This window comes from Saccopteryx bilineata, chromosome 6 (assembly GCF_036850765.1).
Source record: "Saccopteryx bilineata isolate mSacBil1 chromosome 6, mSacBil1_pri_phased_curated, whole genome shotgun sequence".
NCBI classification, from domain to species: domain Eukaryota; kingdom Metazoa; phylum Chordata; class Mammalia; order Chiroptera; family Emballonuridae; genus Saccopteryx; species Saccopteryx bilineata.
This window is the reverse complement of record NC_089495.1, coordinates 12,095,096-12,107,855: the sequence shown is the minus strand read 5'-3', so window position 1 is coordinate 12,107,855 and position 12,760 is coordinate 12,095,096. Positions and strand designations below refer to the sequence as shown.

Genomic DNA, 12,760 nt, shown 5'->3' with positions numbered 1-12,760 from the left:
AGACCAGTTTGAATGCCACTTTCTCCTGGGACCTCTCCCAATCTCACCAGGAAGTGACTTTGCTTCCTTACGAGAATCTAGGTCCTCTCTTTTATCAAATCACACATTTTTCAAAGGCACGACAGTGTCTAATCGTCCTGTTATCCGCTGCAGGGTTAAACGCAAGAGCTACAGTTCAGCTCCCCACTGAGCAGACATTTACTGAGACTCTATTGTATGTGAAGGTTTCTTTCTATCAGGTGGGATGTAATACAGATATATGATATGTTTTGTTGCTTAAGCTTTCTCTAAAAATTGTTGGAAAAAAATTACTGGTATCAGTTTGATCCCTGAAATTCATATGTTGTTTCTGAGTTCCACCTAGAATTAGCAGTGCTGGTCAGTTAAGTGACTCAAAGTTTCGCTAAAGCACCATACAGTATGTGATTCAAAATAACTTGGACCAAAAAGAGAAGTTTATATTATGGATAAGTTTCTGTTAGTTTAAGGAAGTGACTGATCTATTTCAGATTTCCATTCAAAGGGTCTAAAAGAAAATAATGTTTTGGCATTTGCAGTATTTCGGCTATGTGGAAAATTCTATTTGTATACTACATATGGATGTGAACATCCACTCATATACTAAAATATAAAATCTAATCTTGAGAGAATAAATCAATGTCATCAATATGCAGGTTCTCGAAATGTTTGGTCATATTTAGGTGGAAGAATAATAGAAATTTTCCCTTAAAATACCTCAGTTTCAAACCAGTGATTTTTACCCTCTTCCACATAACTGTTTTTACGGTGAAAGGCAAGGGAGAATGTGTGAAGTGCAATCCTTCATAAAGGTGAAAAGGAATGTAAACACACTGGAGAGCTAAAATTAGCAATACTCTCTGGAGATGTGGTTAATGAATTTTGAAGGCCTACTTGGAAATGTCAATCAAAAGTTATTTATGTTAAAAATGATACTGTATTTATTTGCCACATCTTGTGTAGAGACAAAGAAAAACGTGGAGCAGCAATGAGGGTGACCACCCCTCCCATCAAGAGGCCACTGGCCGGCAGAGCAGCACCTGGGGGGGAGGGGGGCCTCTTAATCTGCACCGTGTGGGGGGGCAGTACCACTCAGCAACATCCTGGGTTAACAAAGGCCACCATCAGGTGGATATGAGGACTAGAGGGGAGCCACGGTGGCAGCCGGGAGCACGCAGGCTTTAGGAAGAGGACGTGGCCCTCGGGGCCAAGGCCGCGGCGCCGTACCTGCTTCTCGGCCTGGCGGAGCAGCCGCTGGAACCGCTCGTCCTCCAGCACGCCCGGCGGCAGGTCCGTCTCGCCCCGCGCCTTCAGCGCCTCCAGCCGCTGGCGCAGGCCCCGCAGCGCCTGCAGCTCGTCGTTGAGGCGGCTCTGCCGGGTCCGCGAGGCCTGCAGGTCCAGCTCCAGGTCCAGGGAGGTGCGCACCGGGCACTCCTGTGCCGCTCTCCGGAGCACGGGCTGGCAGACCGCCTGCACATTCGGGGAACAAACAACAAGACGCCCTTACTCCCCTGGAGCCACCGTTTTGCGCTTTCCACATCCTGGGCCGGGCCAGGTGGCATTTCCTGCGCCCTTGAGGGAGGCGTCACCAGCCAAGTGGATTGCTCAGGCCGGTGAGACGTCCACAGTGGGACCACTGTGTGCCACTTCCGGGAGGAAGCCGGGGTGCGATTTGGACATTTCTGTCACCTGCTGGAGGGACAGCCAAGACCCAGAGAGGGGTCCTGACTGAGGACAACAGGAGCAGAGCCGCAGCAATGGACAAGCAGCTTGTAGCTAAGCAAGAAGCAGACCTTGACTGTTTCCAGTTGTCACCACAGGGGGGCCTAGGTTAGCCTGACCACTTGACCACACAACAGCCTCCCTCTGTGAAAAACAAACACATGACAAGAAACGTACAATTCCTTCATTTCAGGACACAGAACTCTCCGGGGACCTCACCCCTTGTGCCACCGTGTCTGTAAGTGCCCGCGGAAGGCAGCCGGTCAGCACAGCGAAGATCTGGACTCCCTCCTCCAATCAACACTTCTGTCCTGGCCCCGTTCTTGATTTTCCATTGTCTAATATCAACTGTCACCCCCACATCACTAGTGTTCTTCCTGCAGGTAATCTTACCCATTTATCAAGAACTAATTTGAATATGTGTGGATGAATGTCTGCTGGGGTCTGTAGGCAAAATACCGAGAGGACAGCGTTTCTGACCCGAAGGATTTCAATTAGAGAATGGCAGGAGACACTGAAGTAGCCACATGCACGCCACAGGAAGTCGGGGAAGGGAGTGATCGCTCAGCCCGGGTCAGACTGGCTTGAGGAAAGGCATTCCAACGAGGCCGGGTGAAATTGCGTAAGCAAGGGGAACAAGAGGGCATTTCTTGTTTCCACGGTTGGCAGTGGGAATGGAAAATAAGAGCTTACTAATACAAGCTGGTACTGATACAAAAGAGGAGGAACTCAAACTTGAGAAGTATTCCAGCTTGAAGATCTGGAACAATGGGGTCATGACAGAAGAAAGAGGGGGCCTGTCTACTCCTTTCCTTATTTCAGAGCCCTAGCCCACAGCTGACTGGCTTTCAGTGTCTTTTCCTGGCCCAACACACACTGCTAGACCATCCTCGACATTCTGTAACATTCTTATTATCAGGTCCCTCAGCCAACCTTTGCTCCATCAAACTATCACACAGCAGAATCACACAGACATATACTCTTTTTGACTGCCTTCCTCATTTTTCGAAATCAGATAGCCTTCCTAGTTGTCATGCAGAGGTCTTTCTAAAGACCCTAACCTGTGGCGGCCTGCTGGCAAGTGTTTAACAACTGGCTCACTCATTTGTAGGGCTGGCCTATTTCTCTGGTGTAAATACTCTTGCCATGACTATTTCCAAGCTGTTGGTGATGTCACCGAATTGGAAACAGTTGTGCACCAACAACTCTCAGGGGCCAGAGAGCCTGGCACTTTGCTCTTCTGGCCGGGTAAACCTTTTACTCATCTTTGCAGGTGCTTGTTTTCTTACACCTACCCGTACACCTTTTTCATGAGGTAACTCCTCAGTCAGAATACCGGTCCCCATTCATTTCTACCAAACCCCTGTCTGCTTTAGAAGTCATTCAGCAATCATCTCCTACTCTGCATCTCAGGATTAACCTTTGTCTGGTTCAGCCAGTTCTAATCACCGAGTTTATCAGTGACGTGACTGTTATCTGGCTCCACCCGAGTCACCCACGCCTCTGGATAAAAATCTCTCTGAAGAGCGCTACCCTCCTTTCAAAGCATGTGCCGCTTAAAGATGCTGCCATGTGAGGATTGAGGAGACTTTCATTCAAGATAATGTAAATGTAGATGCTTCTAGTGAAGAAAGGTTTGATCATCTGAAAGAGCCACACCTCAAAATTCCCTGAAAATGTTGGTGTTAAGTAATGGTAGTATTTTTAACTTTAGGAAAAGAAACATGCTTTTCACTTTCAAGTGACTATGATGTTAAACCAGGGGACTCTAATGCTGCCTGGTCGTGCCCTAGCGCTTTGCACTCAGCAGCAGTAAACCAGGGAGTCACTAGTGAGGTGACGACTCTGTGTCACCTGTCCAGTCTAGCCCCCATCTTTGTCCACAGTGCCTAAGCCCTGACCCAGCCCCATGGCTCCTTGCCCCTGGATATGATTTCCTACCCTGCCCCTGTGGCACTTCACACCAGCTACCCACGTAGCCAGTATCCATCACCACCCCCAACAAAGCTGCCATTTTCATTTGGAATTATACCCGGGCGTCAAGGTCACAGACTTCCCCCGTGAGGCCTTTCGGTTCTTCTAACAGCAGAGCTCACGCCCTTCTGCGCACCATGCTTTAACAGTTCTGTGTGTCTCCCCCTCCCACCTCCCTGCCCTGGAGGTGCCCATCACGCCTGCGCCCACAGCGCTCCGCATTCTCTATACACACTACAAACTAAAATAAACAGCTCAGTAAATTATTACTGAAACAAATCATCAGTGAACAAATAACTTCCCGTTACTATTTTAGCCGTTGCTAAGTAAACAGAAATTTTTGAGCTACTTGAACTGTCCAACCCTTTAATTTATTTAAATATTCTGTTATTAAAATAAACAGATTTATCCTCTAAAGGTCACCCAGAGACCCATAGCCTCCTGGCTAACCCAACTTGAGCTTTCCCATCAGCACTGAGGTTAAGCTTCTAAGAATATCCATTTCTAAGCAAGTAACTAAAACCATGTTGGTCCTTTACGGGACGCATGCGTTCAGAGACGGTGACGGCTGCTTGACTTTCCCACGCTGGCTTACGCCCCAGGTGTGGTGTGGGAACCCCACATCCCCCAGCAGGAACGTGGGCCACCCCCCGCCCTTCATCGATCCGGCGGACTAATCTCCGGCCTTAATTAGCTTGGGATCCAAACCTGTGACGAGCCAAGGCTCTCAAGCACATCCTCTCTTCCTCTCTGTAACGGACGTGACATTTGTGTCTCTACAACCACAGCTGCTTCGTTCAAGGGCCTCAGAGCAAGAAGCAAGGATGATCAACAGTTCCGGTATTGTCGCCTCACGGTCGGGACGCGGGGCGGGCCGAGGACCGTGGCTGTCGCGCGGGGAATACGTACGTACCCGTTTGACCCTCAGGCTGCGCCGCTCGGTGGAGTTTCTCACGAACAGAGATTTTTTAGCCAGGGTTGAGCTGTCACTGTCGCTTCGATTTAACTGTCAATGAAGGATATAAGATAAAAAGAAAACAGAAAAACACTGTGTAACAGGATGCTGGTGGAAGCTGATAATCACGAGTATCAGATAAAGCAGGGTGACCACCGTTTATTTCTTAAAGAAAATCCTCGCCGAACAAGCTTTTCTCTATTCTGTGCTTTCTTAATTTTTTAAATAAATAATTTAAACAATTGCCTTTTGGTGGCAGTTATCAGAAGTCACACGTGAAGACCATTGCACATACTCTTAAATAAAGTTATCCTTTGTATTTTTAGCTAGTATGCAACATTCATTTTTAAAAGGAAGGCTGATGGACAGAGGTCTACGTCAGAGGTAAGACACAGTTTGCACAACCTGGAAAACTCAGCTCAGCCCATTCTCACTCCCGGCTGGCTTCAGGTCTTTGCTGAAATGTCGCCTTATCACTGAAGGTTGCTCCAAACTCTTGGCGACCCTTGTCCTCACCGTTCCCAGTCCCTCTTAGCTTGCTGTGCTGTTTTCACGGCACTGGTCTCCGTCCTAAGCGCTTCACATTCAGGCATGTTTACTGTTTGGCTTGACTCACAAGGATGTAGGTTGTGCGAGGGCAGAGCTTGGGTCTCTGTTTGCAGACAAACCCCAAGTGTCTAGAATCATGCTTAATAGCAGGTGCTTAATAAAAACATTTGTTGAGTTGAATGAATAAATCTTAACAGTATTTTCTAACCCATTTCATAATAGTAAACCTGTATTATTATAAGTCGTAAATACTACTGGAACTAGAACTTGGTAAATCAGTATAACACCTAGAATCATTCTCCACAGAACTAGGACTCTGATTCAATGTCTAGAGGCATTATTAAAGGATGATTCTGTTCTAAAACCCAATTCACAATTTTTGGTTAAGCAGGGCTAACACCGTATATGATATACGACAGACATCTACAAAAGATAAATCTCAAGTGGCTTTAAAGTTTCTAAATACAGACTGAAGTCCAAATATACTTAGCAGCCAGGTCCTCAATTTCACTATTTGACAAATAAAGGGCACTAGAGCTAATGAGCCATTACATTTGGGAAAAGGGGAAAGAAAAAAATCCTCAAACCGAAACTAAAAAGAACTGTAAGCGTGTGATATTCATGTGTATTTTATAAAAGCCATGTCTAGCCGTCGGTATCTGTGGTCGGAATGTGAAGATCCCTGCGACACAAGAGTGCACCAGGCACCCGGCCAGAGGTCCCTTACCCGGCAGATGTACTGGCTGCGCTCCCCCGGGGAGAAGGTCTGGGAGCGCACGATCACGCTGCTCCGCACCAGGGGGCGCTGGCGCGCACTCAGCCCACTGCGCTCTTTGGGGCGAACGGCCAGGCTGGCCTCATCAGCCTCATCCGTGTTCGTCTCTTTATCAACCTGGAACAGAGGCCTTTGTCAGGAGCCAATACACGTGGATACATTTGTGCCCCTTTCTTCTAAGAACAAAAGGCATAGTTAACCCTGCAACAGAGAATCACTAGAGCCACTTCTGGGAGAAGGGCTTCGTGTACCCCGATGGGAACCCCACAGGTGGACCCACGGGTGCCACCTCTAACAGATTAGGCGTCAAGAATGAAGGTTCACATTCCCAGAGGGTACACATGGCACTATAAACAATCTTACTTGGGCATGCCTCACCATTTATCATTAAACTGATCAGGTTTTTTTCAAACTAAATGATGGAAGTAATTAAATATAAGATGAAAATATACTACAAAGGTATAGGTTTACATAGAATATGCAAATATATGTTCACATCCATATGAAGTCTTCAGTCAGGGTACCTTTTTCTCGGGAATAAGGAACTGAAATCACCTAAACTTGTAACAACATCCCAACTTTATTGGCATCCTCAAAGCTTGAACCCCCCCCCCCCCAACGTCTGTCACCTAACTAGCAAAGTCACATGTTTAATAACTTGGCAGGCGCCTGTGCCTAGACTGTGTCATGTGCCACCTTCCAGAGGAGATTTCAATTAGAATGCCATCTAACCCAAGTGAACTTTACATGTTTACTTCGTGCTTGACATTGAAATAAATCTATAGCATTTAGGAAACAACACAATTAAGGAGTCATCCTGGTGTTAGCCAAGAAATTCCAAAAACGCTTGGAATAAGTATGCACAGAACATTCACAAGATCTGACCAGCACTCCTTATCTTCTCATATGAAAGCTAAGTGGAGGATGAATCCTCCATTTAAAAGCTTCACAGCATTTACAAGCCTACTCCCACAAAGGACTACCGGGCTGGCCTCAGCACGCAGTCTGCATGGGAGACGGCACCCGGAGAGACAGACTGGTCAGCGCGGTGCCCGCTCGAGCTGGGCCTGAGGAGAGAGTGGTTGGAAATAGTCACCAGGGTGGGCGTTCCCGGAGGCGGCTGGCTCCCGAGGTCTTCGGCACAGCTGTTGTCCCTCCTGCTCGTGTCCTCGTTCGTCTCCGGCATACTCGGGCATGCAGGTGAGTCTTCTGTGCGGCTACTGCCCTGTGGCAACGTAACCTCAGCCTCTTCTTCGGCCACCATTTCATCGGAGGCCTCTCTCAGCATCGTTAGCCTTCGGTCACACAGAACAAGACACGTTAAGTCAAGCAGGCACGGCTGTGAACGGAACGGCTGGGGCACCGTCGCCTGGCATCCAGGCAAGAGCGACAGACACACAGTGATTCAAGCTACTTCTTCAGCTTGGATTCTTACTAAAACACTCTCGTGAAAAATAAAATTATTTCTAAAAATCTATTGCAAAATTATCATAGTTAGGGACTAAAAAGTTAAATTCATGAAATTGGACCTAATTCCTAGAGATTAAAATAGAAATACAGTATACTGAAACACAAAGTTTAGCTCTGCCACTTAAAAATACTGTCACTCATATAACTTAACTTGTTATTTTTTGTTCACTTCTTGTAAAATTAATCGTAAATGGAGCAGAGTGACTCTCTACTAAGCGCAAATAAAGACATGAGGATTAAAAATGCCCATGACCAACCGCCGTGCTCACGGTCTTGCAGGGGCCGAACCTGGTGGGAGGGGAGTTTTACTACTGCAATAACAGAAGACTCTTCGTGCCACTGGACCCCGTCTTCAAGGCCATGGCACGGGCTTGGTGGCATCACAAGCAGTGTCCCAGCACACCAGTAGGGCCTGTCTTCTGTGTGAACTCTCCTGGCCCGACAGGAAAGCAAGGCTACTGGGTGGTCTGGACCATCTCATGCTGTGCCGAGTCTCATGTTCCAAGAGAGCAAACATTTTCTCTACCAATAACAAAAGGTCGAGCTTCACCTGTGCTTGGTGACATACCGACAAGCTGGCACAGACTCATGATTAAACAAACGCCTCGTCACCCAATGAAGGGGGAACTAGCAATGGATACCGTGAGTTATACATCCCTTCATGTGGAGGAGTAGTATTTTTTGAAATGGGCGTGAAACAATGCATTTTACACACGCAAAAAAAGGCTTATTCTCTAAAGATACCTTGATAAAACTTATTTTTATGTTCATTTTTGTATTTTTGTAGTGCTCTGATTTTTATTCACTATAAAGGGCTTTTGATAAGAACAAAGTATATCTGTACCTTTTTACATCATTAAAAATGTAGTAAGGTGTTCCTTCTGAATGTCTATGATTTTGTTATTTGTGATATCTCTTGTCATTCTAATTTGTGAAAGATTTTATATGCACACACACATATACACAAATGCATGGTATATATGTATACACACATATCTAATAGCAGTTCAAACATAACAGTATGACTATATAAAAATTAATTCCAATGATTTCACATGTATACTAAAAACAGATGCAATCACTAAAATTTGTTTTTCGAGAAAATAGTATAAACCAGGAAAGATATCATTCCTCATGAATATGTAAATCTAGACAAAAGCTTAATAATCTCCCCCCGCCCATTTTTTAAATAAAAGGATGGGGTATGAATTATGAGAAGCGAACAGAGAAGTGACCAATCAGAAACTGTATTCTAAATATCCTCTCTGACTTATCAAAGCCTAAATGGTACTTCTGGTAGTTTAAGGGAAAGGAGAGTCAGTTTTTAAATTTATCTATAAATCTAAGATAGACTACCATACCTTTCAAAATAGATAGCTTAAAGTTTAAAAAACTCAGGAAAGTGTTAAGAATTACCAAAGAGCTAGAGTCTCACTGATGTCAGCTTTGCTGACAATCTCGTCGTCTCCTCCCTCAACTCCCTAGTAAGCCAGGACAGTCGTTCCTCGGCGGGCAGCTCACTGGAGCCGCCCTGCTTTCCAAGGTTCTAAGGCTGAACCTGTAGTTTTCCCTGAAAGTTGCTTATGAGAAACTAACCACACCACCTCCGGGTGTCTGACAGCCAGAGGAGAAGGGAGGATTACCAGTCTCCGTCGGGGCCGCCCTGCTCCTCTCCCTGCCCCGGGCCTTCCTCTTCCTGGGCCAGTTCTTGTTCCACGGCCAGCAGTTCAGCCGAAGTTCTTGCAAGTAAGGCCGACACTGCGTCCTAGAGAATGGAGAACACACAGCAATTAGCAACGTACACTTCTAGAAATGACACTCATCAGACGGGACTTCCAGTGGTGGAAATGCTGGTACCAGAACCAATTCTCCTGCTGAGAATATGAAAGATGAATGAAATAGATCCAAAAGCAAAAAACAAACAAAAGCTCCAGCTGTTCTAAAGCAACAAAGAGTGTCACAGGCGATCAGGACTAGAGGGCGAAGGTCCCAGGCGGAAGGGGAATGCACGACAGCCAACCGGCCGCCGCAAAGGTGATCTGGACTAGAGGGCGAAGGTCCCAGGCGGAAGGGGAATGAATGCACGACAGACAACTGCCTGCCGCAAAGGCGATCAGGACTAGAGGGCGAAGGTCCCAGGCGGAAGGGGAATGCACGACAGCCAACCGGCCGCCGCAAAGGCGATCAGGACTAGAGGGCGAAGGTCCCAGGCGGAAGGGGAATGAATGCACGACAGACAACTGCCCGCCGCAAAGGCGATCAGGACTAGAGGGCGAAGGTCCCAGGCGGAAGGGGAATGCAGGACAGCCAACCAACTGCCCGCCGCTGCTGCTCTCTCCCTGCGGGCTGGTGTCAGTTCGCGTGGCGGGGCGTAGGGACCAAACAGAGGGTGGCTGCCCAGAAGGGGGGGGCGCTGTTGGGGAATGCAAAGGGAAAACCTGAGTCGAGGGCTACCATGCAGTCAGGGCGCAAGGAACCGGAGGAAAGTGCGCCCCGTTTTCTGCGCAATATTCCCCACCGAGGCATCTGCCGTTCCTAAGCTGCAAATGTCAAGCAGAGAAACAGCAAAAACCAGCTGGTTGGAGGCGTGAGTCAGCAGATATTCCAGCTGCCTCGCCATCCCAGGGAGAAAAAAATTGGAATTCAGGTCCCCCCAAGTGATCCAGGTGATCTGCCCATACTGTAATCTGCTGTCCTGAAAAATATTAAATCCCCTCTGGAGGAAGCCATCAGCCAGAGCCTCTACGGTTCTTCACACAACATCCAGTATTCCACTGAAAACAGGGCCCAGTGAGCGGAGGCCAAGAAAAGCAATGGACAACAGAGGCAGACCCACGGGTGATCCAGAGACTGCAGTTATTTAGAGAAGAGATTTTAAATGTCACAATTAATATGTTTAAGAAAACTGATGAAATGATGGAGAATTTCACTAGAAATAAAGATAGCATTGAAAAGAATAAAATTAACAGAAGAAGTGCAAACTCAGCCTCTGAAAACCTATAAAACATTATTGAAAGAAATTTAGGAAGGCCTGAATACATGGAGAGGCACCTTGTATTCACTGAGCAGAGGAATTAACCTGTTAAGATGACACCACCTCCAAATGGGCCTACTGACTCAGTGCAATCTCTATGAAAATTCTAGCTGCACTAGTTTTGTGGAAATTGACAAACTGGTACTAAAATTCATGTGGACAAGCAAGGGAACCCCAACAATCTTGAAAAACAAAGTTTGATGACTCAAACTTTCTGATTTCAAAATAACTAAGCGATAGTATTCAAAGCAGTATGGTACTGGCATAAGTATAGACATGCAGATCAATGGAACAGAATTTAGAGTCCAGAAATATAAATGCTCATACTTATGGTCAACTGATTTTCATCAACAGTGTCAAGGTAATCCAACAGAGGAAAGCACAGGTTTTTTCAATAAACAGTGGTCGGGACAATTGCATGCCCACATACAAAAGAATGAATTTGAACCCATTCTTCACATCACACATGAAAATTAAAAAAAATAAAAAAATAAAAAAGAATCAAAGGCCTAAAAATAAAGCTCAAGTTTAAGACTCTCGGAAAGAAACACAGGAGTAAATCTTTGTGATGCTGGGTTTGGCCAGGCCTTCTTGGATATGACATCAACAGCGTAAGCAATAAAAAATAGACAATTTGCCTTTTATCACAATTTAAAACTTTACTGCAAATGAAACCATCAAGAAAGTGAAAAGACCCACGGCATATGAGAAAAAATTCTGCTCACAAACATTAGGGGATATTTCAAAATGAATATGAAGCTATAAAATATCCTCTAATTTTTGTGAGCAGTATATTTGCACATCATTTATTTGATAAGGGACTTGTATCAAGAATATATGAGGAACCCTTATAATTCAATAATAAAAAGATAAATAACCTATTTAAAAATAAACAAGGGATCTGAATAGACAGTTCTCAAAAAAAAAAAAAAAAGAAAGATATACTAATAATGACCAAGAAGCCCAAGAAAATATGTTCAACATCATTAGTCATTAGGGAAATGTGACTGAAAACACTGAAATACCACTTTATACCCACTAGCATGGTGAGAATCAAAAAGACAGACTAGCAGCATGGGCAAGGATGAGGGGAAACTGAAATCCTGAAACACTGCTATTGAGAATAAAACAATGGAAAGACCACTTGGGAAAACAGTACTGCAGTTTCTCAAAATGTCATACATAGAATTACATGACCTAACAATTCCACTCCTAGGTAGGTGTCGAAGAGGAATGAAAAGGCATGTCTATGTAAACTCTTGTATACAAATGCTCATAGCAGCATTGCTAATAAAAGTAAAAAAGGCATGTTAGACCAAATAACACTTACATGATAAACAGAAAAAGAAAAGGTGGCGTATCCATACAATGAAATTGTATTTGGAAATAAAAAGAAATGAGGTAATAGATGGTACTATATGGGTGTATCTTGAAAACATTAGGCTAAGTGAAAGAAGGTGGTCACAAAAGAACAAATACTGTATTACCCCATTTATACGACATGTCCATAGTAATCAAATTTACAGAGAGAAAGAAGATGAGTGGCTGCCGGGGTGAAAGAGGTTAGGGAGAGCTGGGAGGGATTGCTCGCTGATGGGTACGGGGCTTCCTTTTGGAATGATGACGGCGTTCTAATATTAAATTGTGGTGACGGTTGCACAACTGTGAATAAACTAAAACTACTGAACTGCATGCTTCAAATGGGCGAACTGTACATTTTAAATGAATGAACTATATGATATGTGAATTATATTGCATAAAGCCTTTAAAAATTATACACAGGGGACCATTCTAAAAGCATCCTAAAAGCCTTAGTGTCTACCAGAAACCTGGGTGTGTATTCTCGGCTCTCCCAACACATCTGTTTCCCTTTCCCGCCCACCCCAGCGTGCCCTGGACATTCCTGCCCGTAGACGACCGATACAATCTGACTTACGCTTAATAAAACCTTTCCCCATAGATAATCTAAAATAAACTGGAACTCAGTAAAAAAATATCCACAGGTGCCAAATTGGTGATGAACAGCCTCATAAAATGCCCCTTTGTACATTTTTTCAAGTACTGAAATATGACTATTGATTACAACACACTTTTTAATAGAAAATATTTGTGGAGATTGATGCTACACATGGAAAACGAAGACACTGTTTAGGCTTAGTAACCTATACGTTTGCAAACTACAACAGTTTCAAATGTATAACTTGACAGTGAACACAATGTATGAAAATACGAATTTAGGTCAGAAGGTTTTTTGTGGTTACTC

General features: G+C 45.0%; 1 protein-coding gene across 1 annotated transcript in view; it reads right to left on the bottom strand.

Moving 5' to 3' along the window:
* The window catches only part of WWC2 (WW and C2 domain containing 2), a 177,065-nt gene that overhangs the window by 18,062 nt on the left and 146,243 nt on the right, over positions 1-12,760 (bottom strand). Inside the window, exons 17-21 of the mRNA XM_066237894.1 lie at positions 9,107-9,228; positions 7,090-7,288; positions 5,946-6,110; positions 4,628-4,720; positions 1,246-1,488 (exon numbers count right to left, since the gene is read on the bottom strand). Of these exons, the coding sequence (XP_066093991.1) occupies positions 1,246-1,488; positions 4,628-4,720; positions 5,946-6,110; positions 7,090-7,288; positions 9,107-9,228 (822 nt within the window). The remainder of the gene's footprint in view (positions 1-1,245; positions 1,489-4,627; positions 4,721-5,945; positions 6,111-7,089; positions 7,289-9,106; positions 9,229-12,760) is intronic.